At 34.8% G+C, this 25782-nt stretch overlaps 1 protein-coding gene across 2 annotated transcripts in view; it reads right to left on the bottom strand.

The window, feature by feature from the left end:
- Nucleotides 1-559: 559 nt before the first annotated feature.
- Nucleotides 560-25782, bottom strand: part of Tmlhe (trimethyllysine hydroxylase, epsilon) — a 57330-nt gene continuing 32107 nt past the window's right edge. The window contains exons 3-8 of one of the 2 annotated variants that reach the window (XM_005414642.2): nt 22546-22722; nt 17331-17610; nt 15466-15585; nt 13273-13509; nt 1652-1790; nt 560-973 (exon numbers count right to left, since the gene is read on the bottom strand). In XM_005414642.2, coding sequence (XP_005414699.1) covers nt 842-973; nt 1652-1790; nt 13273-13509; nt 15466-15585; nt 17331-17610; nt 22546-22722 — 1085 coding nt within the window. In that variant the 3' untranslated portion in view covers nt 560-841. The remainder of the gene's footprint in view (nt 974-1651; nt 1791-13272; nt 13510-15465; nt 15586-17330; nt 17611-22545; nt 22723-25782) is intronic. The other variant, XM_013510005.1, reaches the window with a different exon arrangement.

Raw genomic sequence — 25782 nt, 5'->3', positions numbered from 1 at the left:
TCCAAGCAGTCAAATACCAATGTGTTACTGTACATGGTTGGTGGGAAGTAAATTAATAACATGATTCTTTTGGACAGTATGGAGGATCCTCAACAAACTAAAAATAGCTCTACCATAGCTTTCAGCTGCCCCACTTCTCTGTATATCCAAAGATAATATCAGAGCCAAAGGTATGAATGCTTTTGTTTATTGCTGCATTTTTCACAATAGCAAAGAAATGGAAACAATCTAAGTGTCTATCAACTGATGAGTGGATAAAGAACATGTGGTACATGTACACAATGGAATACTACTCAAGTATAAAGAAGAAAAGTGATATCCTGTCATTTGCAGAACAATGGTGGAAGTGGAGGACATTATGTTAAGTGAAATAAATCAGACAGAAAGACAAGTAACCTATTTTCCTCATGGTATGTGGGTGTTAACACCAAACATTTTGCAAATTGTTGCTTTGTTATTTTTTTGTCCTTTCTTGAATCCATTTCATTGTAACTGATTTAGTTAGAAGAATTTTTTGCCTAGGGAGAGTTATTTATTTCCTTTCAATATGGAGATTATATTTTTGAGGTACAGTAATGAAAATTTATTAAACAGTTTAGAAAACAAGTGGGATCAAGCTACATCTTAGGGCAGAGGGTTACCGTACTATAGATGGCTGACATTAGATAACTCAGAAGCCCCATCTTTTTAACAAGTTTCCCAAAAGAAAAAAAAAAAGCCTATTTTGTGGAAATGGTAAGGAGACAATGTGAAGTAGATTTTGAAACAATGTCGCTCTGCTGATATGAGGTTTTTGGTAGATAATGTACCAGATGTATTCATAATTCCAATGCACTCAATTTTAAGCCTGAAGCCCCAAAAGACGAGCAGTGTTTAATACATCATCTCTTGTTAAATAACAGCCACAAAGTTGGCGGTAGCCAGTGAAGGATTCCCTGCCATGAAGGACTCTCCAGTTGTCTATGAATAGGACCTATGAATGAGTAAAAAACAGAGAGAAAATACCTTCAGATGAGGGCAGACCAAAGTAACCCTAAATCAGCAGAGAGAATTGTAAAGAAAAGCGTTAGGCTGTTCTCTGGTTACAGTCAATGAGGTATTTTTCTTTTAAAATTAAACAGACTTCTGGAAACTCAGATCTGTAATCATGTAGCAGGCTAAATGAAAATTACAGAGCAAAGCAGGTGGGTAATAGGCCTTTCACTTGAGAAGCTTGTTTTTTCAGTAATTTTTTTTCTTCTCAAAGCAAGTTAGGTGAATTAGTTTCTTTCTTTTTCTTTTTTTTTCTCTTTAATTCTTACTCCATACTTTCTGAAAGGGCTATATTCTTTCATTACGTTTTATGCTAAGCTGAGTATATTCTTCACCACAGGAATATGTTTTTCAAGAGAGGATGCATCAAGATTAAAAAAATGGAATCATGAAGCTGGTAGGACCCTTAAGGTTTAAATCCCCTTATTAGTCAAACAGAGACACTGATGCCTAGAAAGAGAGTGGGGCCTGCTTCCTGGTCCTTGTGAATGGCAAGACTGGGGCCAACACCTAGGACTCTTTTCTCTTTTTCCTTGCCACATTGTGACACAGGCTCAATAAGCACCTATATTTCACTCCTTCAGTATAACAAGGTTACTTGACGGAATTTAGGACTCACCCTGCCAGGCTTTAGTTTGACCCAAAGCTCATTCTCAGGTCTCCTCAGCTCAACTGTTAGAGTCCGATGTGCTGTATACCAACGATGGACGACATCATAAGGTACAGTATTGATGACAGCCCGGTCATAGTTGTTGTACCTAACATGGAATCATGAGAAAGAAAGATCTCAAAACACATACAAATGTTAATATCATATGAATAATCATAATCGAATAATAATAATGCATAACCACATGACTGCTGTTTACTGAATTGTTTTCTATGAGGCTTTCTCTGTGTATACTACTTATTCCAAGGATGAAGTGACAATAAGTTAACATTCTCTTTGGGGTACAAGATCAAAGGAGAGGAGCTTCACTGCTTGTTCATCAAACTTTGTTCTTTGGATAATCTGAGGGTAAGGGATAGAAATTAACTTCTAGCTGGGTTATCTCATCTTAATAAACAATGTTTTATCTAAAGCACATTTCATGGAAAAAAATCCTTATTTGTCAAAGTTCATGAAAACACTGGGGAAAGAGTTGAGCTGAGCCTGCACCTCATAGAGCTAATATGGGCAAGATATGTTGCGCTAACAAAGATTTCTTTTTCAGTAGAATGACTTATAACTTCTCAAATGTCTTCCTTTATGGGACAAATTCCAGCTACAAACTAGTGGATAGATCAGCCAGGGATCCTAATTCATTCGTTCTACACTAACATTTATATGTGCTAGGCAGTGTTTCAGGCATTAAACATAAAATGATGAACACAGCAGACATGATCTCAGCCTTTGGGCAATTTATAGTCTATTGAAAAGAGGTGATAAACTAGTAGTAAATATGTAAACAAGACAATTTCAACCAGTTACACAGGCTATGAAGAAAAAAACAGTGTTATGTAATTAAGGGTGACTAGCAAATCTATTTCAGTTGGAGTGCTGAGTGAAGACTTTTTATAGATATCATATTCAAAATGATACCTATGTGATAAAAAAACAGCAATATGATAAGCTGAGGGAAAAGTGTTCCAGGCAGATAACAGCAAGTGCAAAGTCTTGGAATGAAAGAGTTTTTATTGTGTTTGCAGAATAGCAAGAAGTTTGCATGGTTGGTACTAAATAAGGGGCATAATGGTGGAAGACATGATGTGGAGGAAGTAACCAGGGGCCAGATCACATATAACCATGTAAGTCATGGTGATATTTTTTTCTGAAAACTGTGGAAAGCCACTGAAAAATCTTGACTAAGATAATGGATTTCTGCTTTTGCTATGACAAATGAACTTTTTACTGAAGTATAGTGCTGTATATATACATAGAAAAGCACACAAATAAAGCTTGATGAATTTTCATGATGGGATCCCATACATATCGCTAGCATCCAGATAGATAAATAGATCATTGCCAGAACCACCAGAACCTACCCTTGTGCCCTTTTCTAGTTATATTCCTTCCTCTACCCAAGGGTAATTATCACCCTAACTTCCATCACCAAGGATGTAGTATGTATGCTATTCTATATGACTTCTTTCATATAATAATATGTTTAGGAGAGTCATCATCATTGTTTAGTAGTATTTTATTCATTTTTGATGCTGTATAGAATTTGATTGTGACTACATCACAATCAAATTATTTATCTATTCTACTGTTCGTGAATACTTCAGTATTTTCCAGTTTGGAACTATTACAACTGGCACTGCTATGCACATTCTATTTCATGTCTTTTGGTGAACACATGTATTTTTTCCTGTTTGATATAAACTTAAGAATAGAATTTCTGGGTCTGTGAGGTATGTATATGCTCAGCTTTAGCAGACACTGCTAGAGACATTCATTTCAAAGAGAAACAAACATCCAATGGTGCTCTTTTTGATATTAGACACTGTGTATTGGTTTTAGTACAAATCAAGTCACTATTGTTAGTTTTCTCATACATAAAATGAGCACATTAACATCTGTTTAGCAGAACTCACAGAGCTCCTGTGATAATCAGATGAAAAAATACAAGCCTGTTTTCTCCCAGGCTTTACAAAGCCATATCTTCAGGGAGAACAGGATGAGAAAACACACAAGGGGTTATAAAACAATATGATGTGTGTTTAAATAAAAGAAGTATTATAGTAAAAGACACATTGCCATTAATTCTCCTCAACATACTCTCCCTTGCTTCAAACACATCCCATCATTCTTGCCACTTTCTCAAGCAGTTCTGGAAGTCAGTTTCTGTGAGTATTTTTATAAGGTGTGATAAAAAATATGGCAAAAGATGCTCCGGAGTGCCATCCTATGGAAAGACAGGTTTGTAGAAATATTATGGTGTGTCCTCATCCACCTTATTCACTGGATCTGACACCCTATGATTTATGCCTCTTCAAAGTCAAAATGACTATGAAGTGTAAACATTTTGAACTGATTAAGGACATCAAGGCAGCCACAACAGTACAACTAAAAACACTCAGGACAATGCCCCATGTGCAGCTGAGAAAAATAAGTATTCTGATGTTTTGGGGTGGAACACTCTGTAGACATCTACCAATTCCATTGGTTCACAGGCTTGGTTTAATTCTGATATTGGATTGCTCATTTTTTGGCCTAGTTGATCTATCTATTTGTGAGAGTGGGGCATTAAGGTCCCCCACTACAATTGTGTTAGTGCTTTTTTGGTTTTTCATGTCTGTTAGTATTTGTTTTATGTAGTTGGGTGCACTGGTGTTTTATTCATATATATTTATGACTGTTCTCTCTCCTTTTGGATTTTTTCCCTTAACAAGCATGTTAGTCTCTTTTGATCAGTTTTGGATTAAAGTTAACATCATCTGCAAGTAGAATAGCTATGTGTGCTTTTTTCTGGGTTCCTGTTGCATGGAGAATTGTTTTCCACTCTTTGACTATTAGTCTATGAATTTCTTTTTGGGTTAAATGTGTTTCTTGAATGCAATATATTGTTGGATCTTGTTTCTTGATCCATTCTGCCAGTCTCTTTCTTTTGATTGGTGAGTTGAGACCATTTAGATTGATGGTTATAACTGATATGTATTGCCTTATCTTTTTCATGTTGTTTTCCTGTTGTTGCTTCTCTGTCTTCTCCTCTGTGTAATTGTTTGCCCTGCCTGGTGGCTTCTTTCCATTGGTGCTCTTGTGTTTGTGGTCTTCATCTCTTTCTAATATATCCTTCAAAGCATTCTGTAGAGATGGTTTGTTGGTCATAAATTTCTTCAATTGTTCTTTGTCATGGAAGTGTCTTATTTCTCCATTGATTCTGAAAGACAGTTTTGTGAGGTACATCAATTTGGATTGAAGATTGTTTTCTTTCAGGGCTTGAAACACCTCACTCCAACCTCTCCTTCATTTGAGGGTTTGTGTTGAGAAGTCTGCTGTGATTCTGATGGGCTTTCCTTTATACGTGATTTGTTTCTTTTCTCTAACTGCTTTTAATATTTTGTTATTCTGTTGACTTTCTGGAATCTTTGGACTTTTTATTTTGTCTTTTTGAGACAGGGTCTCACTATGCAGTTCAGGCTGGCCTTGAGCTCACTTTGGAGCCCAGGCTGGTCTCGAACTCATAATGATCCTCCTGCCTCAGCCTCCTGAGTGCTGGGATTACAGACATGTGCTACCACGCCCAGCTTGGAATCTTTATTATATGCCTTGGTGTAGATTTATTTTGGTCATGGCTATTTGGAGTTCTATATGCTTCAATTATTTGTATGTCAAATTCTTTATCCATGTTTGGAACGTTTTCTGCCAATATTTCTGTTAAGTGGTTTTTAATGGCTTTTGAACTGTCTCTGGCTTTTTCACTAACTCCAGTCAATCTTATGTTGTTCTTCTTTGCTTCATCCTGCAGCTGTTGGATTGATTTTCTGTGGTCTCTTGCTATTTTTAAGATATCTTCCTTTTCCTGGTCTCTAGTTGCAATCCTGTCTTCTAGCTCTGATATTCTTTTGTTTTATTTTAAAGATAAAAGAACCAAAACATATTAGCAAACACAAAGACATAAATAAAACAACATAAAAACAATAAAAGCAATACAGAGAGGTCATAATCACCATCACAGCCCAGTATCAAATGATTAGGAACTGAGGCAGACAGTAGCCTTGCATCCTTTACAAGTTGGGAAGCTAGGGCCTTGGGATAGCTATAAGAAACCATCTACATCTAGAAGACATCCCTGAGGAACAGACACCCTCTAGGGAGACCTAAATACTAGTAATAAAGCTATATATCATAAGAAACTAGCAAGTATCAATATAGAAAATAAAATCTAGTTCTGATAGTCTATCCTTGTCTTCATTCAATTTGTTGTGCATACTTTCAATGGAGGTTTTATTCTTCTGGATTTCTGTTTGGATCTGTTTCATTGATTCCATTTCTTTTCTGTGTTTGGCATTCAGGGTTTCAATCATTTTCCTGTGTGCCTCTATTTTTTTTATCTGTCTGCTTTAATGTCTTTCATTTTGATTGTCATTTCTTCTTTGCAGGGTAGAGATTATTTATTTCTATGCCCTCTTCCATTTGTTTTTTTTTTGCTTCTGCTGCTATCATTTCAGAGAGTTCCACTGGTTGGCTTCTGATTTTCTCTGTCTCTTTGTACTCTGGACTTGTCCTGGGTGGGCTGGGTGTTTGGGATTATATTTTACTTATTTGTCTTGTGATTTTTCTGCTTTTATTTTATTTTGTTTTCTATGTTGATGCTTGTAGATTTTTTATGTTAGATAGCTTTATCCTCAGTGTTGAAGCTATAGTCCACAAAACATGCTTAAGCAAATGTGGAGGAATTGAAATCATCCCATGCATACTATCTGACCATAGCACAATGAAACTTGAAATCAAGGACAAAAGAAATCACAAAAACTACATAAACACATGGAAATTAAACAACACCCTTCTGAACAACCAATGGGTCACAAAGAAAATTAAAGATGAAATTAAAGAGTATATAAATTCAATTATAATGCCAATACAACTTACTAAAACTTTTGGGATGCAATGAAAGCAGTCCTATGAGGGAAATTTATAGCAATGAACTCTCACATCAGGAAGACAGAACAAGCTCAAGTAAACAACCTAAGTTGAACCTCAAACTTCTAGAAAAGAATAAATCAAACCGAAAGCTCATATGAGAGAGGAAATTATAAAGTTTAGAGCAGAAATTAAGGCAACTGAGACTAAGAAAACAATACAAAGAATCAATGAATTGAAAAGTTGGTTCTTTGAAAGAATAAATAAAATTGATAAACCATTAACCAGCGTTATCAAAAAGAAGAAAGAAAAAACACAAATTGAAGCAAAAAGAAATAAAAAGGGGGAAATCACAATGAATCATTCAGAAATCCAGAAGATTATCTATACCTACTATAAGAACCTGTACTCTAATGAGGTGGAAAACACAGAAGAAATGGACAGATTCCTAGACACAATCAAATTACCAAAATTAAACCAAGAAGATATAAATTTCTAAATCTGATATCAGCCAATGAAATTGAAAATATAATTACAAACTTACCAAGAAACAAAAGCTGAGGCTGTGACGGATTAACTGTTGAATTCCACAAGAAATTTAGAGAAGAAATAATGCTACTAATGCTGAGGAAAGGAAAGGAAATTCAAAGGGAAGCAATACTTCCAAAATCATTCCTGGAAGCAAGTATTATCCTCATTTGAAAACCAGAGAAGAACCGAAAAACACAAAACAGAAAACTATACGCCAATCTCCCTAATGAACATAGATGCAAAAATCCTCAATAAGATACTGGCAAACAGAATGCAACAAATCATCAAGAAGATTATACATCATGATGAAGTAGGATTCATCCCAGGGATGTAGGGATGGTTCAACATATGCAAATCAATAAATGTAATACACCATATCTATGATACATAATTGACATAAAAAATCAGTACTTTTTCTCTACACCAATAACACATTTTCTGGGAAAGAAACTGCAAGAATAATTTCATTTATCATAGTTATAAAAAATCTAGGACTATATTTAACCTAATATACCATATCAACAGAGACAAAATCACATGATCATCTCAATAGATGCAGAAAAAGCTTTTGACAAAGTCCAACACTCATTCATGATAAAAACCCTACAGAAAATTGGAATAGATGGTCTTTATCTCAATCTAATAAAAGCTATCTATGACAAATAGCCCACATTATACTAATGGTGAAAAACTGAAAGCTTTCACTCTAAAATCAGGAATAAGGCAAGGATGTCCATTATCACCACTCTTAGTTAAGATAGTTCTGGAAACATTAGCCAGAGCAATTAGACAACAGGGAGAAATAAAAGGAAGAAGGATAGGAAAGGAAGAAGTTAAATTGTCATTATTTGCAGATGACATGATACTCAACATACAAGATCCCAAAAACTCCACCAAAGTTCTTGTAGATTTAATAACCAAATTCAGTGGCATAGCTGTACACAAACTCAACACTCAAAAATCAATAGCATTCCTGTACACAAACAAACTCACTGAGAGAGAAATTAGGGAAACCACACCCTTCACAATAGCATCCAAACAAATGAAATATTTAGGAATCAATCTAATGAAGTAAAAAAATCTATATATTGAAGTTTCTCTAAAAAAGGAGATTGAAGAGGATATCAGAAAATGGAAAGATACCCCCTGTTCATGGATAGGAAGAACCAACATAGTGAAAATAACCATACTCCTAAAATTGTTATAGAGATTTAAGGCAATCCCAATCAAAATACTATTTAGCATATTTCACAGATCTAGAGAAAACATTCCTAAAATCTATCTGGATCCAGAGGAGACCTAGAATAGCAACAGCAATTCTGGGCAACAAAGGCAAGGCAGGAGGCATCACAATCCCTGACTAGAAATTATACTACAAAGCTACTGTGATAAAATCTGCATGGTATTGGTTAAAAAAAAAACCGACCTCAGGATCAGTAGAACAGATTAGAAGATGCACACACAACTACAAACACACTCAGCCACCTTATCTTTGACAAAGGGGCCAATCATGTGCACTGGAAGAAAGATAGCCTCTTTAATAAATGGTGCTGGAAAACTGGTTCTCTACATGCCAGAGAGTAAAACTAGACCCATGTCTATCACCATGCACTATGGGCTGGGGATATAGCTCAGTGGCACAAGTGCCTGCCCAGCAAGCGCAAGGTCCTGAGTTCAATTCCTCATACAAAAAAAAAAAAATCACCATGCACTAAACTAAAGCCAAGATGGATCAAAGATCAAAATATTAAAACAGAAACACTAAATCTACTGGAAAAGAAAGTAGGTAGAAATCTTAAAGGCAGAGGTGTAGGCAGAGACTTCATGAACAAAACCCAAACTGCACGGGAAATATTTCAAAGAATCAACAACTGGGATCTCATCTTATCAAAAAACTTTTGCACATCAAATAAATCACCAACACAGTGAAAATACAACCCACACGGTGGGGAAAAACTTTAGTCAATTGTCCTTCAGACAAAGGACTTATATCTAGAACATATGAAGAATTGAAAAAAATCAGGTCCCCAAAATTAAAAAACCCAGTCCAAAAGATAAATACACACTTCTCAGATGAAGAAATGCAAACGGCAAATAAATATATGAAAAAATATTCAGCATCACTGGCCATTTGAAAAATACAAATTAAAACAATACTGAGATTCTGTCACCCCTGAAAGAATGGCTATCATCAAGAAATCAACAAATTACAAATGCTGGAGGTGCTGTGGGGAAAAGGAACCCTTCTCCACTGTTGGTGGGAGTGTAGACTGGTACAACTACAGTGGAATCAATGCAGATTCCTCAAAAGACTAGGATTAGAGGTCCCATTCAACCCACCTATTCCCCTCTGGGCAGTTTTCCAAAAGAATTGAAAACATCATACCACAGTGATATATGTGAACCCATGTTTATAGCAGCACAATCTGTCATAGCTAAATCTTGGAAACAACCCAAATGCCCATCAACTGAGGAAAAGATTTAAAAATGTGGTATTTTTATACAGTGGAGTGTTACTCAGCCATAAAGAAGGATAAATTTGAGACTTTTATAGGTTAAATGGATGTAACTAGAGATAATACTTATAAGTGAAATGAGCCAGATGCACATGTGTAAACATCATATTGTCTTCCTACTGTGAGAAATTGAAAGAGTAAATAAGATCCAAAATGTAAATAGATATTGTGAAATGGGAAGAAACTGTTTAAAAGGAAAGAGAAACTGGGATTTGGGAAAGGAGAAAAGAAGGAAGGGAAAAGACAAAACATATATATATTTACTACAAGACAAAATATATATATATTTTGAATATATATATATATATAGAAAGACAAGATATATATATATTTACTACAAGATAGTTATACTACTAATTTCTATTAGTCCATTAAAAAAAGGTTTGTGCTTATGTTGTTTGATCCGTTTTTCATGCCTACGGCTTGTAATCTGAGCAACTACTTTGAAGATAACAATATGCAATGTATTAACCATTGTTACTGTCCTATTATCTTGTTTTGAAATTTTGTACCATCGTTTTTCTTGTTTTTTCTCTCCAGAATAAAATTTAACCCCCCCAAAATACAAATTACTTGTTTTAATTTGGCATAGTGATGCAAGTATAGATTGTGTGAATCTGAAGTGTTGTAGAAAATTACTGGTGGAATTGTTGATGTTTTGTCTTTCATGTTAGTGAGATTTTATAGCAAATAGTTTTGTATAGCAGGTGCTCAATAAAAGCCCATTGAATAAATGAAAAAAAAAAAAACCTAACCTCGAAGCAAATGACCTAATCACAATATGAACTAATGAACTAAATAGACATCTTTCAAAAGAAAAAGTATAAATGACTAATAAGTACATGAAAAATGTTCATTATCTTTAACCATTAGGGTAATGCAAAAAAAAAAAAAAAAAAAACAACTCTGGATTCCATCTTACCCTGTCAGAATGGCTATCATCAAAAAGAAAAAAGGAATCTTCTTATATGCTTGGTGAGAGTGGAAAATAGGGATCGAGAAGGTATGGGTCAAAGGATACAAAATTTCAAGTCAGACAGGACTAAATTCAAGAGCTTTATTGATCAATATGGGGAGTGTAGTTAATACTAATGTATTGCATATTTGAAAATTGCAATTTAGCCACTGTACAATATATTCATATTCTAAAACAACACACTGCAATAATATCTATCATCTATCTATCATCTAATTACTTGTCAATTAAAAAGTAAAATAAAGTAATTGAATAGAAAGATGTATGAAAGGTCAATGTGTACATGAAAAGATGTCATAAGTCATTAGAAGAAATTCAAATGAAAGCCTTAGAAGGTATTGATTATAATGGCTATAATTAGTAATACTGAGAACACCAAGTACTGGCAGGGAAGTGGAGCAGATACAATTCTCATACGTTGTTGATAATAGTGTAAAAGGGTACCACCATTTTGGTAAATGTGTTGTGATTGCTTATGAAATGAAACTCTCATGGACTTCATGACCCAACATTTCCATTACTAGGTATTTACATGAGTGAAGTGAAAATGCATATTCACAAAAGCACCCTTACATGAATATTTATAGCAGTTTTATTCATAATAATGCTAAACTAGAAACACCTCAGATTTTTATGCATAAATGATGAATTCATTCCAGAACAGGCAAAACTAATCTATAGTGGCTAAAAAAATCAGTGATTTCCTGTGGAGTATATGTGCAGGGTTTGACTGGGTAGAAATATGAGGGTAATATTTTATATATTGATAGGGGTTTGGCTTATCCAGGTGACAAATACATTTGTCCAAACTCAGTATATTTTTAATATTTGTAAAACTACTTAAACATTTCAGCTCAAAACAATTAAGCTGCAAATAAATATTGAACTTTATTCTATATAAATGTTGAAGTATTTTAGAGGTACATGTACTTATATGTGCAATGTATGTTAAAATGCATCAAAATGTATTTAAGTGATGGGTAGATACAAGGAAAGATAAATGGAGAGGAAGATGATAAAAGAAATATAGTAATATCTTAACGATAGAACCTAAATGGCAGGTCTCTAGTCTTCCCCTGTTAACTGCTTTCAACATTTTTATTCATTTAAAAATGTCCATAATATGATGCTGGAAAAATACTGAGTATCTACTCATTGTTTGGGGAATGGGTACACAAGAGATGACTGAGGAAGAGTTTCCCAAAAAAATTGTCCAAATGGAAGTGAATTAGTATTGATGTAGTTTTTTTGTACAAGCCAGGGCTAACAGTAGAAGTAACAGTTTATTTTATCTTTACAGTAACGGGTTTTGTAACGGGAAACTCATGACCAACAGATTAAGTGACTTACCCAAGGCCACCAACCAATGAATGGCAGTCAAGATTTCACACTGAACTTTTTCTGATTACCAAGTTAGTACTCTTTATCTAGTGAAGTTTTGCAACCATTTCCATGCTAACTCTGCCCTCTGCCACTCCTTGTTTGCTTTATTCTCCCCTAGTACTGAGGGCCGCAAATTTTTGTATATTTTCCTCACAGTTTCATCTCCAGGGTCCAAAACCATACCTAGCTCTTGATAGATGGGCAAGAATATCTTTTGGGTAAATTCAAGTAATGCATAGCAGGAGTTTCACATAAGTGAAAGAAGGGTAATTCAAATGCAAAAGAGTGTAAGAAAAACTCTGGCTGCAAGATGGAAAATAATTGGCTCCAGAAACCTAAAGTGGTTTAGTATATCTAGAACAGAATGTGTGTGGAAAACATGAGTTATATGGGATGATGCTAGAAGAATAAGGAAAGATCAGATTGTGTAGTACCCTGTAAGTCATGAGAATGACTGGTGTTTCTTTGAAAGACATTCAGGAGACGGAGCAAGATCTTAACAGGGGAATTACAGAGACTTGTATTTTAGAAAAAAATGCTCTGCCTATAGCACAAAAATGAATAGAAGGGGGTTCATGGTGGAATCAAGGAGACCAATTGAAAGACTTTGAGAATGTAACAGAAGAGAGGTAATAGTGGTCTCATCAAAAAAGTGGCATTGTGACTATAAAGCAGTGGATAATTTGAGAAAAATTTCGGAGGTAGAGTTGATGGTAATGGTCACATAATGGGAGAGGGAGGAAAAAGTTAAAGATGACTTCTGGAATTTTAGATCTGGACAACATAGTAGATGGTGGTGTCATTCACTAAAATGTGGGTGAACAAGAGAAGGGGCAGCCTTAAAATGAGTGGAGATGATGAATTCAGTTTTGAGTATAATGTACTTTATGATTCTATAGATATTTAGCTGGTGATATCCAGGAAGCAACTGGATATCCCAGCAAAGAGTTATTGTATAAGTTTGAGCTGAAGTTGTTAATCTTGTTGTCATCATGCCTTTTGGCACTGAAGACAATTTAATAACTTCATTTTAACAGATGTTTTCATTTTAAAAATACTACCTCCAATATCTGCCCATCTCCACTTTGTCTGCTGGCCTATTTATAATTGCATGGGATCTGTAAGACTATAAATTGTTCTATAATAAAAAACTATAGAAGAGTAAGATTAAAATGTGCCAGATAGAAAGATCTTAGGAATTATCATCACATTAGAAGCTCGATGTTTGGTAAATACATTACACTGGAGGATAGTTCTTTGGTACTCACCTGATCAAATACAGCTCTTTATTCCATGGGTAGATATTTAAGACTGGCCCAACCCCAATCATGTGGTTGTGACATTCTCCAACATTTTCAATATATTCATGCTTCAATGGCACTTTGCTGAGGAGCTCAAATTCCTCAGGTGCCTTTTGAAGTACCTGTTCTGCTGCATAGAATCCATCTACTAACAGTGTCCTGCCACCTGTTCCGTCATGCTTAAGACAGTGAAACACTTGAATGCTAAAAAGGGAAAAGAAAAGTAAATTCTTATGTTCATTGGATAAAAGGGAATATATCAACTTTCTAGAATATTATATAACATGATTATTGAACCTACTTGTATCATTTTATTCTTAGGATGAAATTCCATTTCTTAATTGCTTTCTCCTTATAATCAGTTGTACCACTTTTATACTTTGAAATATTAATGCCACAATAGGTTTTCTAAATACATCTACCATGTATCGAAGCCTTTACATGCCAGGCCTTGCAAATGTAGGCAGGAATAAAATATAGCTTCTGTTCTAGTAAGAAGAGATGAGGCCAGTACCAATAAGATATGACGGGTACTATAATACAGTTGTATACAAGACATAGTGAGGCCCATAAAAAGAAATAATATATTCTAGACAGGTGTTGTACAAAGGAATGTTTGAGGGAGGAAGGGGATGGCTTTACCTAATCTCAAAGAACAATCAAGAATTAGACTGGAAGAAGATTGAAAGGACGAGAGAATATTTTAGACAGAGAAAAAGTGTGACCAACTATACTGATGTAAAACAAAGGAGAGCTGTGTGTGGTGAGATATGCTTTTAATCTCAGCACTCTGGGAGGCTGAAGCAGGAAGATCTCAAATTTGAGCCTGGTCTGAGCAATTAAGTGACTTAGCAAGACCTTGTCTAAAAATAAAAAGTAAAAAAGGTGTAGGAACGTATCTCAGTGCAAACGCACTGGGTTCAATATCCAGTACAGAAAAAAATGTATATTCAAAGAGAGTAAGAAGTTTCTATTAGCATAATGCAGAGAACATAGAATGATCCTAAGCTGTGGAATTCTAAGGTCAAGTTAACATTTTAAAAAACTCATCATGGTTGTAGTGTGAAAGATGGACCAGTGGGAAGAGAGCTGAAAAGAAACTTGGAAACCAGCAACAGCTCAGATCAAAATCTATTTCTCTCTTGAGTTAAGCATCTTTGGCTCCTAAATAATTCAGGCCTAAAAATTTCACAGAAATTTTAACTTGTACAAGATTATAAAGCTAATAATACATATTTAGACTAGGATGCAAATCTAGGTCTTGTTGCTGCCATAGCCTTTATTCTTAGCCATTATTATAATACGACAATTCTACTTGGTCTTTGCTATTGATTAGAAAGGATAAAATTAAGGAGCAGTCGCTAATCTCTGGCATTGGTCATAGAAGGAAGAACTAGTCAATGTTTGAACCTCAGCCCTTGTCCAGATGCTTCTCATTCCATTTCTTTATTTTTTGTATGTGTTTCCTAGAATGAAGATGCCACACTGTTGGTTGCTCCATATATTGATAATGTGGGGCAAGATACCTGAAAGCTGACTTATTTTTCCTTTCCCGAACCAAACATCCTTAAGTTCTAAACTCTTGAAATAAATGTATACTCTGCTAACCCACTAAATTCACTTTACTGATATATATATATATATCTCAGGCTAATGATCTATTTTAGGAGCAAGATTAACATGATTCAATGTGGAAAAGGTGATTTTTTTCAGCCCTTCCCCCCTCCAACTTCTTATAAGTCAGATTCAAATTTCTGTTAATACCATATTCAAAACAGCAGTGCTTGCAGAACTGGTCCCTTTGCTAGGACCAGATAACTAAAGATAAGGAAGGTATAAAATTCCAAAACTAATGATTAACCAATACTTTTCTGGGGAAGTTGTAATGATCTTGAGAAGAATATAAGTTAAAAAAATTAAGACCTCATTTACATAGTAAGGTGGGGTTTCAATCACTTAAAAATTTATTCTTATGAGTCTAAAGAAGACTGAGCTAGGTATTTCAAAATGATCATGTTTCTAGGGGAAGAGAGAAAAATAATCATACCAATCTACAGCAGTAGATGTGACCTTGGTTCAAATAGAACAGGGAGTGATTAAGAAACTACTTAAGACCATCACATGTAAATACTCTATGCTGTAGACATCTAATCCACCTACCCACAGGGTTCTTGAAAATAGGTAGTATCAGTGTGCCGATCCAGAGCTAGTTTGGTATATGCTGTGTCACCTCTGGAGAAATCTGAAGTGAAATACCACATCCTACCGTAGATGGTTTCTCTGTCAATAAAAAAGACCTATAAGATATTTGAAATTTTCTTCTTATTTTTGAAAACTATTTCCAATACTTTCTTCAGTTGCTCGCAAATAAAAATTGATTTGGTTTTTCAGATTTCCATCCATAAGGTGAAATTCATAGCGAAACGTAACACAGGTATTGACAATTCTGCCACTGACTAATATTCTAGGAATTTGAGGGGAAAATTGTGTAAGTATAATGTATTCTGAAACTTTAGGGAATCATCTTATTTGTTTATATGCCTACTTTTAATAGCCTTCACAGTCAAGGTTATTCCCTGTGCTTACCTTCCTTTCATAGAAAAAGATGATGTAGCTGCTTCTAGAAGTGATGTTTTACTTAATTTTAAAAATAACTGTTGTCTTTTATTAATATTCTTATTTTTCAAGAATAGTGTTAATTTTCTAATATCTTGGATAATCCAATTTTCAGGGGTGACTGAAGCATTTCCATATTCTTCATATGACATAGAAGTGATTAATGTAGATCTTCACTTATCTTTTGGACACGGACAAATAAGGAAAAGAGAAAAGGACAGTTTATGTTACAAGTATTCAGTGAGAATTGCTGTATTGTTGCATTTGTCCTTGAGGCATGCATCGTAGATTTTGATTTTGTAATTATTTTTGTAGTGAGCTCAGATCTGACCTAAAAGTCACTTAAAATCTTTAGCTTTCAGAGTTCTTATTCTCTGAACACACAAGTCCAAACAAGAAATATTCTTCCTTTTCAACTAAAGTTCTAAGACCGTCTTAATTTATTGCTTACCAGCATAGTTTCTTTTATTCTAAAGTTCTCAAAACTGTGTTTCAAACTGAATGGCTTACAAATGGTATTGATTATGCTCTACCAGGGGAAATGACTCAACATACTATTTGTTACACAATCAACTATTTCTGGGTTTTATTAAATAAAAGGAAAGTATTAATTAAAATGAAGTAGGTTTATTTCACATTCAATACCACAGAAGATCTATCTGTATGCCAACTAGAAAAGTAGAATGGTACTGAAAAGAGTATTATTCAGGATCAGGAAACCGCAGCTATTTAAACGGCAGCTTTATATCTTATTATCAGGGAAATCTTGGGCAAGCCATTTATTGTATCTTAGAAACAGGTACCTCATCAGTAGAACAGGGGCTAAAACATAAAATTATCAGGGTTACTATAATGACCAAAATAAAATAATGGATGTGAGATGTGATGGTCAAATGTTGCGTAGTGTTTATTTACAGTCAATCTCCGGCTCAAGTCCTAGGAATAACAGAAGGTCAAAATTGTATAATTTTTAGACACCATATTCAATCTTCCATTGAAAAGGTAGGAAAATGGAGGGGCAAGGGTGTGTGTGTACGTGTGTGTGTGTGTGTGTGTGTGTGTGTAATGGGTTTGCCTATGGTCACACAACACCTTGATGGTAGAATGCAGACTACAACTCCGTTCTTGTTACTCACAGTTAGTGCTCTTTCTAATATATAATGGTAACACTTTAAGGATAGCTAGATTAGAAAAATATATACCAATGATTTTGAAGTCTTCATTAAATTTAAGTGTCTTAAAGATGAAAAATCTAGTCCTCTTCACAAAGCACTGCAAATGACAGTACTCTTTTTTAGGCTACAGGTATTCTGCATTGAAAGCAAAGGTAACCATACATTTTATATTTTTCATTGGTGCTCATATTCTAGAAATTAATTACTATGGATTTCAGAAAACCAATAAATTACCTGATCAAGCTGATCCTTTCTGCCAACTTCTCTGTGTGCTCTTGAGTGGGAGGAACATTTTCTACAAATGCAATTCCATAAAGCAGAAAGTTTTGTAGAAACATCTTCAGTCCTTCTTTGGTTTCTAAGAAACTCTGGAAATCTACAGATGGAACTTGGGCTTGCTGGTAGACTTCAGCATTCCATAATATTCTAGGCTGGATAACCTTTTGTTTCTGCCCTTCATAGCTATTTTTCACCAGCCAGTCCAAATCATATCTAGTCACATGACCATCTGGCCCTTTTTAGGGAAAAGAAGTTGTTAAGATAAAAAAATTACAAATATTGCCAATAATTTACTGGTTAAGAATGCTAATTTTTAGTCACCAACTATCTAGTACTATATTGTTTATGTGACCAGAGTACAATGAGTACTTAAAATGCTTCTGAGAGAGAAATATTTGTGGGTTGATTGGTATGCATGAATAAATGAATGAATAAATGGATAAATCTTCCAAAAAGGTAAATAAATTTCTAGAATCATAGCTATATAGCAAAGGAATTTCTGAAACATTCATCAAGTAATCAAAGAATTATAATCCCAAGTACGTTTTTAGTCTACTTAGCACTGTCCTCCTTGCCCTCAATTCCCGTCTCCTGCCTACAAATGAACTTAGAGTATTTGAGCTAGAAGAGACTAATCTCTATTTCACAGAAGGTGAAAAAGTCAGTTCGTGTTGAATATCACCCAAAATTCTTAGTATTGCAGATTTGGAGTTCTTCGAATTTTGAAATATTTGCACAGACTTTACCAAATTCAAAGATACTTAACCTGTAACCACAGTTGGAACCAGAACTCCATTTTCTTGGTTCAGGTAGAAATAGTCCATGCTGTCTGCTTCTTCTAAATGGTTTACAGCATTTCTGTCTAAAATTTCCATCATTACAACATGATAGAGTGTCTTCATAAATGCCTTTGCCTACTATGCAAAAGAATGGTCAACTCCCAGTGACCTACCTCTTCCAACCCCAAAATGCTCTAAAAAATCATTAGGATAAGCCATAGAGGCAGCAGGAGTAATAAAAAGCTATATGTCTTGTCTCTCTTTCTTCCCCTCTCTCCTTTTCACTCTCCTCTCCTGATAAAAAACATACACATTGTAAACAATTAAGAAATCATAACCAAGTAAGGAGAAATTAAAAATTACCTGTATTTATCACTTTATCATCTATATGAAAACCATGATTGACAGCTTAACATCCTGGCTTTCAGCTTTTTACTATGCATCCTTACATAACACGGGATATAAAGGATAATACTTACATAATTTGGTGCCCGTCAATGCTATTTAACATTTCAATAATCATTTTATAAGTTTTGAGACTGTCTTGATAAAAATTAATTCTGAAAGTTTGCAAAATATAGGGTGCCAGGACTTATCTAGTCTGCTCCGTTGAGGTACATGTTTTTATTTTTCTAAAATTTCCCTATTATTTAATAGTGATTATCTATATCCATATTTCTGATAATTTAAAGATAGAGCATGTATCAAGACATATAAACTTTTAAGACTCTCAATATATATAAACCAAGTTACTTTTTAGGAAGATTCCACTAATCTTCATTCCTTCCAATAGTATATAAGTGCTCACCAAAGCTGAGTATTCTTTTTAAAAATGTGTATTTTGCTAATTTGGTTAAGTAAAATGCTATCTTGTAATAATTTGAATTTATTTTCTTACTAATAAAGCTAATAACATTTTGCACGTTTGCTAGATATCTATATTTATTTAATGCAAGGGTCACCAAAGTATGGCTCATGATTCAAATCTAGCACTTGTTTTTGCAGAATCTATTTTGGAACACACACATTCACTTAGTTACATATTCTCTACAGTTCTATGTTCTCATATTCTGTATAGATCCATATTTTCATATTCTCTATAGTTCAATATAGTTGTGACGATACATCTAACAAAGCCTAAGAATATTTATTGTCTCCCTTATAGAAAATGTTTGCTGATTACTACTTTAATGATTTGTCTGTTCATTTCTTTCTCATATTTTTCTATGGGAATACTGGCGTTTTTCTTACAGTTTAGCAATAGCACCTTATATATTAAGGGCAGTTGGTCTTTTAGTAGTAGCACTTTATATAATGTTAGGTGGTCTTTGTCATACACTTTGAAAATATTTTGTCAAGTTGTTTTCTAAAAAATAAACCTTTCTCTGGTACATTTTCTATTATACAAAAATTAATAGTGAATGTTTTGATTGTAAACTTTTTTTCCTCCAATGCTTTCTTTGTTTAACATTTTATTTGTTAGTAAGAATTGCCTCCTCAGTATTCTATAGCCGTGACGAGAAGGAGGCCAAGGAGAGAAAACAAAGAGACCCAGAAAAAGCAGCTGCTTTTGCTGCAGCACTAAGAGAAACAGACCCTAAGTCTGATTCTTGGGGCCCCAAGAAGAACTCGACGACTGCATTCATCTGCTATTGCTGTTAAAAGCCAGGCCACCTCAAGAGGAACTGTCCTAAGCAGCCCTCTGGGCCACGCCCTGAATGCAAAGGTGACCACTGGAGATCGGTCTGCCCTCTGAAGCAGAGGTCCCAGAGCTCAGACCCATCCTACCAGTTAGTCTAACAGGAATGAGGGGACCCGGGGCATACTCTGTCTTCTCCCTCTGGCCAGACTGTCATCTCCATGGAGGAGCACTGGGTAATCAGGACTATAGAGGAAAAAGAAAACAGCCTAGACACAGGTGCAAGTCTCTCAGTCCTTCTTTTCAATCCTGGCCTTCCTTCCAGCTGTCACACCTCAGTGAAAGGAGTCACTGGTGAGGAGGTAATATGCTATTTTTCACAGCCCTTAGGCTGTAACTACTTATGAGATCTTTCTTGCGTATTTCTGTCTTCCTGAGAAACCACTTTGAAGATACCACCATGTATTACAGCAGCCATTGACATTTTCCTACTAATCTGTCCATAGCTTTGCAATGTTTGTATTGTTCCTATGCTATTTTGTAAATGGATGTATGTTTATTACTATGTGTTTCCTACAATAACCATTGAGAATAGTCAATGATTATTCAATTGGTCAAAAAAACCCCAACATTTTATTTGGAAATTGTAGCTTCACAAGATGTTGTAAAGCAATGTTAGGGTTCAGATCTAGAATGTTTCCCAAAGGTCCCATGGGTTCAGAGTAGGAAGGTGACTGGATCATGGAGGTACTATCCTCATCAGTGGGTTAATTCACTGAAGAGTTCAAAACTGAAAGTGGTTAGGAGATAGGACCTGGTTGGAAGAGGTGGCTCACAGGGAGCTGACCTGGATGCTTATACCCCCGTCTCCCACTCTTCACTTCATTTTGTTTCTTGGCTTCCATGACAAGAGCAACTTTATTCCACCAGAGTCTTGTACCATGCTTTTCCTGCCTTGGAGCCCCTGACCATAAACTGAACCTGTTAGACAAAATAAAGCTCTCCTTTAAGTTGTGTGTGTTTTATATTCTGTCCCAGCAATGGGAAGGTGACTAAGACAACATCTTATACAAACACAGTATAGTATCAAAACCAAGAAAAAGGCATCCATAGAGCTTATTTAGATTTCACCAGTTATATATACACATACCTGTGTGTATATGCATGTGTGTGCATGTGTACATGCAATTTTATGCAGTCTTACATGCATAACTTCATATAACTACAGTACCAACACAGTCAAGATATCTCAACTGTACCATCATCACAAGACTCCTTGGTGTTACTCCTTTACAGTCACACCTACACCTCTTATTCTCATCCCTAACTCCTAGCAGCAGATATTGCCTCAGTTCATGAACTTAATTCTTTCCACAATTCTGGCCACAAACCAAACTGGATGAGAACTGAACCAAATTGTTAGGTTTGCTGTTGACCTTATAGGGAAATCTGATTCAGTTCTTATCCAATTTGGTTTGCAAATAGAATTGTGGAAAGAATTAAGTTTGTGAACCAAGGTACCACTGTAATATGTTTTCTATCTGTATAACTATGTTACTTCATGAATGGTACATAAATGAGGCATGCAGGTTAGCTTTTTGCCAGCATAATTTCACTGAGATTCTTCTAAGTTATCATATGTTTTAGTAGCATATTTTTTATTGTTGAGCAATATTCCACGATAATGGTTTGTTTAACCATTCACCCACAAGGTACTTTCCAGTTCTTGGCTATTACAAGTGAGGCTGATATGAAAATTAATGTATAAGTTTCTTTTGTAAATGCTGCATAGGTTTTCATTTTTTTTGGATAAATGCCCAAGAGTGTGATTTCTGGACTATATGGTAACTGTATGTTTAATTTTCTAAGAAACTGCCAAGCTTTTTCCTTGAGTAACTGTATTAGAAAACTAACATTTTACATGCCTATCAGCAGTATATGGCAAATAGAATGTTTCTTTATCTTCTCTAGCATTTGATGTTGTTACGATTTTTTATTTTAGTCATTCCAAAAGGTGTGTAGTGAAATCTTACTGTGATACTTTCATTTATCTAACGGCTAGTGATGGGGAACATCTTTTCATGTGTTTATTTGCCATTTGTGTATCCTATTAAGTAAAATGTCTGTGCTTGACTTTTATCTGTTTTCTAGTTTGATTCTTTGTTTTTCTACTGAGTTTAGAGTCATGGTATTTAGTCCTAGTCCCAGTTAGGACCTGAAGATATTCTACTACGTTCTTTTCTATAAGTTTTATTGTTTTATGTTTCACATTTAAGCCCACAATCTATATTCTATTTATTATTATATAAAATGTGAGGTTTAGATCAAGGTTTTTTTTTTCTCTTTCTATGGATGTCCAATTGCTCCAACACCAAATGTTGGAAAAATTACCCTTCCTCTATTTAATAGTCTTTGTACATTTGCCAAAGAAAACATAATATATTTGTGAGGATCTGCTTCTGGGTTCCCTGCTCCAGTGATCTATGTCTAGTGTTTATCTCTCCAAAATGGGCAATAGATCTAAATAGAAATTTTTCAAAAGAAGATGTGTAAATGGCCAACATATTCAGTTTCAACATTAAGTATGATGTTAGCTATGAAGAGGACAAAATATTCTCAAGAATGCCTCCAAAGCAAGGAGAAAAAAGTAACTGAAAGAATACTTGATTTTGGAAAGCAGAAAACCATTTCTTCCCACAAAATATTCTGTAAGATACTGCTCCAAAAAAGACCAGGTATCCTGTCCACTTACAAGTGATAAAGAGTGTAGTCTCATCCAGACGAATGGCTTTTGGCTTGATACATAAATCCACACTGGCAGTGTCCAGGCTGCGCTGGTGAGTTTTAGAGTTGTAGCAAGATGCTGAGCGGCAGTGGTCTCGAAGCCAGACATAGTCAAAGCGCATCACAGTATTAGCATATTGCAGTTCTAGGAAAAAGACCACATTAATCAGAAATATTTATTTAGGAGAACTAAACAAAATCAGTAGCCAGAAATTTACTTCTAATAGACTTCTACCAAGAACCAAGAGCAATATGGAAGAGATTAGCCCATTGCCAGTTATTAAAACATACTCTAGAATTTATATGATTAAAATAGTGTTAGGTTGGCATAGGAATAGGCAGATAAAGCAATGGAAAAGTATCAAAAACTCAGAAATATACCCAAATGGAAAGTCATTGTACTATTCTAACAACTTTCCTGTTAGGCTGAAGTTATAACAAAATTAAGTAACAAAAAGTCAAAGGCTTTCCTATTACAAATAGCAAATAAATATGCAGTCAAATTTATAAGAACAGCAGAAAACTGTGTCTGGGAACAAACAAAAATGCAGGAGAGTGTTATGGAGAAATGTATAAAGCCATCTTAAGAGACTTGAAGGAAACCTAATGGAGAACTACTGTGTTCACAGCTGGACAATCTCAATATTGAAAAGAAACAAAATCTCAGTATTGAAAAGAAAGAAGTTCTACAAATATTTTAAACCTATATCCTAGAGGAAGTTTTCATGTACTAGACAATTCAGTTCCAAAATTCATATGATAAGTAATAAAATAACAATTTTGAAAAAAAGTGCATGGGGTACCAGATACAAAAACATAATACAAAATTATAGACTAAAAAGTATGTTATTAATGCAAAACAAATGAATAGATAAAGGGAAAAGAATGGAATCCCAAAGTAGATGCACATGGACATATGGTATATGAAAAAGGTGGCATTTCACAACAGTGGAAGAAAGATGGAGTAACCAAAGTATTGGAAAAAATGAATATCTGATACAAATTCTGTCTTTATATCACTCAATAGAAGAGTAAATTCCTGATATACTAAAATATAGAAACAAAACTATTAAAATTATGTGTTAACAATCTTGAGGTAGGAAAAACTGCTTTAACATAAAAAGCATAAAAGATAAAAACATATCTTGAAAACAATATAAAAGCAAAAAGCTCAGGAAAAATATTTTTAACATTGAAAAGATTAATACCCACTATATCACTATATAAAGTAAATACTTGTGATCATTAAGATAAAGAACCAACACCCTAAATGAAATAATTGATACAGAAAGAAAAATTATGCTCTATCTCACTTATGTGTGCAATCTAAAAGGAAGTGTCAGATAAGTAGGATGAAGAAGTGTAGAGATCTAATGTGTAACGTGAGGACTATAGTTAATAGTATACTGTATTTGGAAATTTTGCTTAATGAGTAGATTAGCTGCTCTTGCCACACACATACCACGTTTTCCTTATGCATTCATCTGTTGATGAAAATACACTGTTTCCAAGATCTAGCTATTATAAATTGTGCTGCTATGAACATGGGTATGCATGTATCCCTGTAATATGATGGCTTCAATGCTTTGGGGAAGATACCTGAGAGGGGGTAGTTGGGTCAAATGGAATTTCTATTTTTAATATTTTGAAAAATCTCCACACTGATTTTCATAATGATTGCATTAGTTTACATTCCCACCAACAATGTAGAAGAGTGTCTTTTCCCTTACATCATGTCCAGCATTTGTTATTATTTGATTTTTGATGATGGCCATTCTTTTAAAATTTATTTCTAAAAGAAACACTTATTTTAAAAAACCCCACTGAACTTTGGGAAAAAAGAGTGAAAATATGCAGTGTGTTTATGTTGGTGTTCTCCCATATCCTAGCACCACCCCAGCTCTACCAGCAGTAGTTCTACAAGGAAAGGCAAGCAAGGACAACCAGCAGATTTGCTCTCAAATGGAACTAACTTGCTCTGGAGCACAGGGCAAAAAAGTGTTGTTGAAAACAATCATACTGGTTGTGGCAAACAACAGACTAGAACAGCCAGAAATCTAACAAGTGGATCCAGGAAGTAAGATAGCTATAATGGGCCTTGAAAAGCTCTCATACACCCTTGGTGTATGAAAGGCTATGTAACCATGCAGGGTTGTGTGCAGATTAAAGAGAGACTTGAAATAGTCTTAGTTATGTATGTGTCCCTGGAAGAAAATGATTCTTTGTGCAGGAACAAAGCAGACATGAGAAGAGCCAAAAGTAAAACCAGGCAAGACTTGTAAACAGTTTGAATTCTGAATGTATTTCCAATCCTTACACAAATCCATTGACAAAAGGTGAAAAGCATTACCAATTTAAGGGTTTTACACGAGGTCTTTGAGCACTAGTTGGCTGGTCACTAAACTTTTTGAAGGACTCTCAAACTTAGCACTATGAATGTCAAGGTCAGATTTTTTTTTTTGCAGGGTACTGTCCTGTGCATTGTAGGGTGCTTCTTAGCATCTATGGTCTCCACCCACTAGATGCCAGCAGAGTGTTTCTCTCTAGTTGCGACAACCAAAAATGTCTCCAGACACTTCCAAATGTACCCAGTGGAGAAGATGGGAAAGATTGTGCCTAGGTGAGAAGCACTGAGCTAAGGTGATCCCACAACAATGCCTAGAAAGCCACAGCTAAAAATAAAAATAAGAAATAAAAATAACACCTGGAGCAGAGACATCAGTGGGTATACACTGCAGGGGATACAGACTTCAAACTCACTCCAGGAAAGTCATTAAAAGACTAAATAAACAAATATACAAAAGCACAGTAAAATCCCCCTAAGGAGATTAAAACTCAGCTATTACAAGATATTATCTAAAATATCCCTACATTCTTTAGATGTACCCACCTGGTTTTAATGTATCATTCTGTTTACACTGTATATTGTTGGATTTGATTTCTTAATATTGTGACAAGGATTTTTGTGTCTATGTTCATAAAACAGTAGCCTGTGGCCTGCTTTTCATTCACTGTCATTTGTAAGGATTTAATACTAAGATAAAGATGATCACATAAAATAAATCAATTTCTTCTATTTTCTCAAAGACAGTATATAGAATGAACGGTATTTTTTCCTTCACTGTTGGGTAGTTTGCCAAAGGAATCATCCTTATCTGGTATTTTGTTTTTGAAATATTTTTTACTAATATGTATAATTATACAT

The sequence above is a fragment of the Chinchilla lanigera genome, unplaced genomic scaffold (assembly GCF_000276665.1).
Source record: "Chinchilla lanigera isolate Chin_1 unplaced genomic scaffold, ChiLan1.0 scaffold00193, whole genome shotgun sequence".
Taxonomy (NCBI): Eukaryota; Metazoa; Chordata; class Mammalia; order Rodentia; family Chinchillidae; genus Chinchilla; species Chinchilla lanigera.
This window is presented reverse-complemented; position numbering and strand designations above follow the sequence as displayed.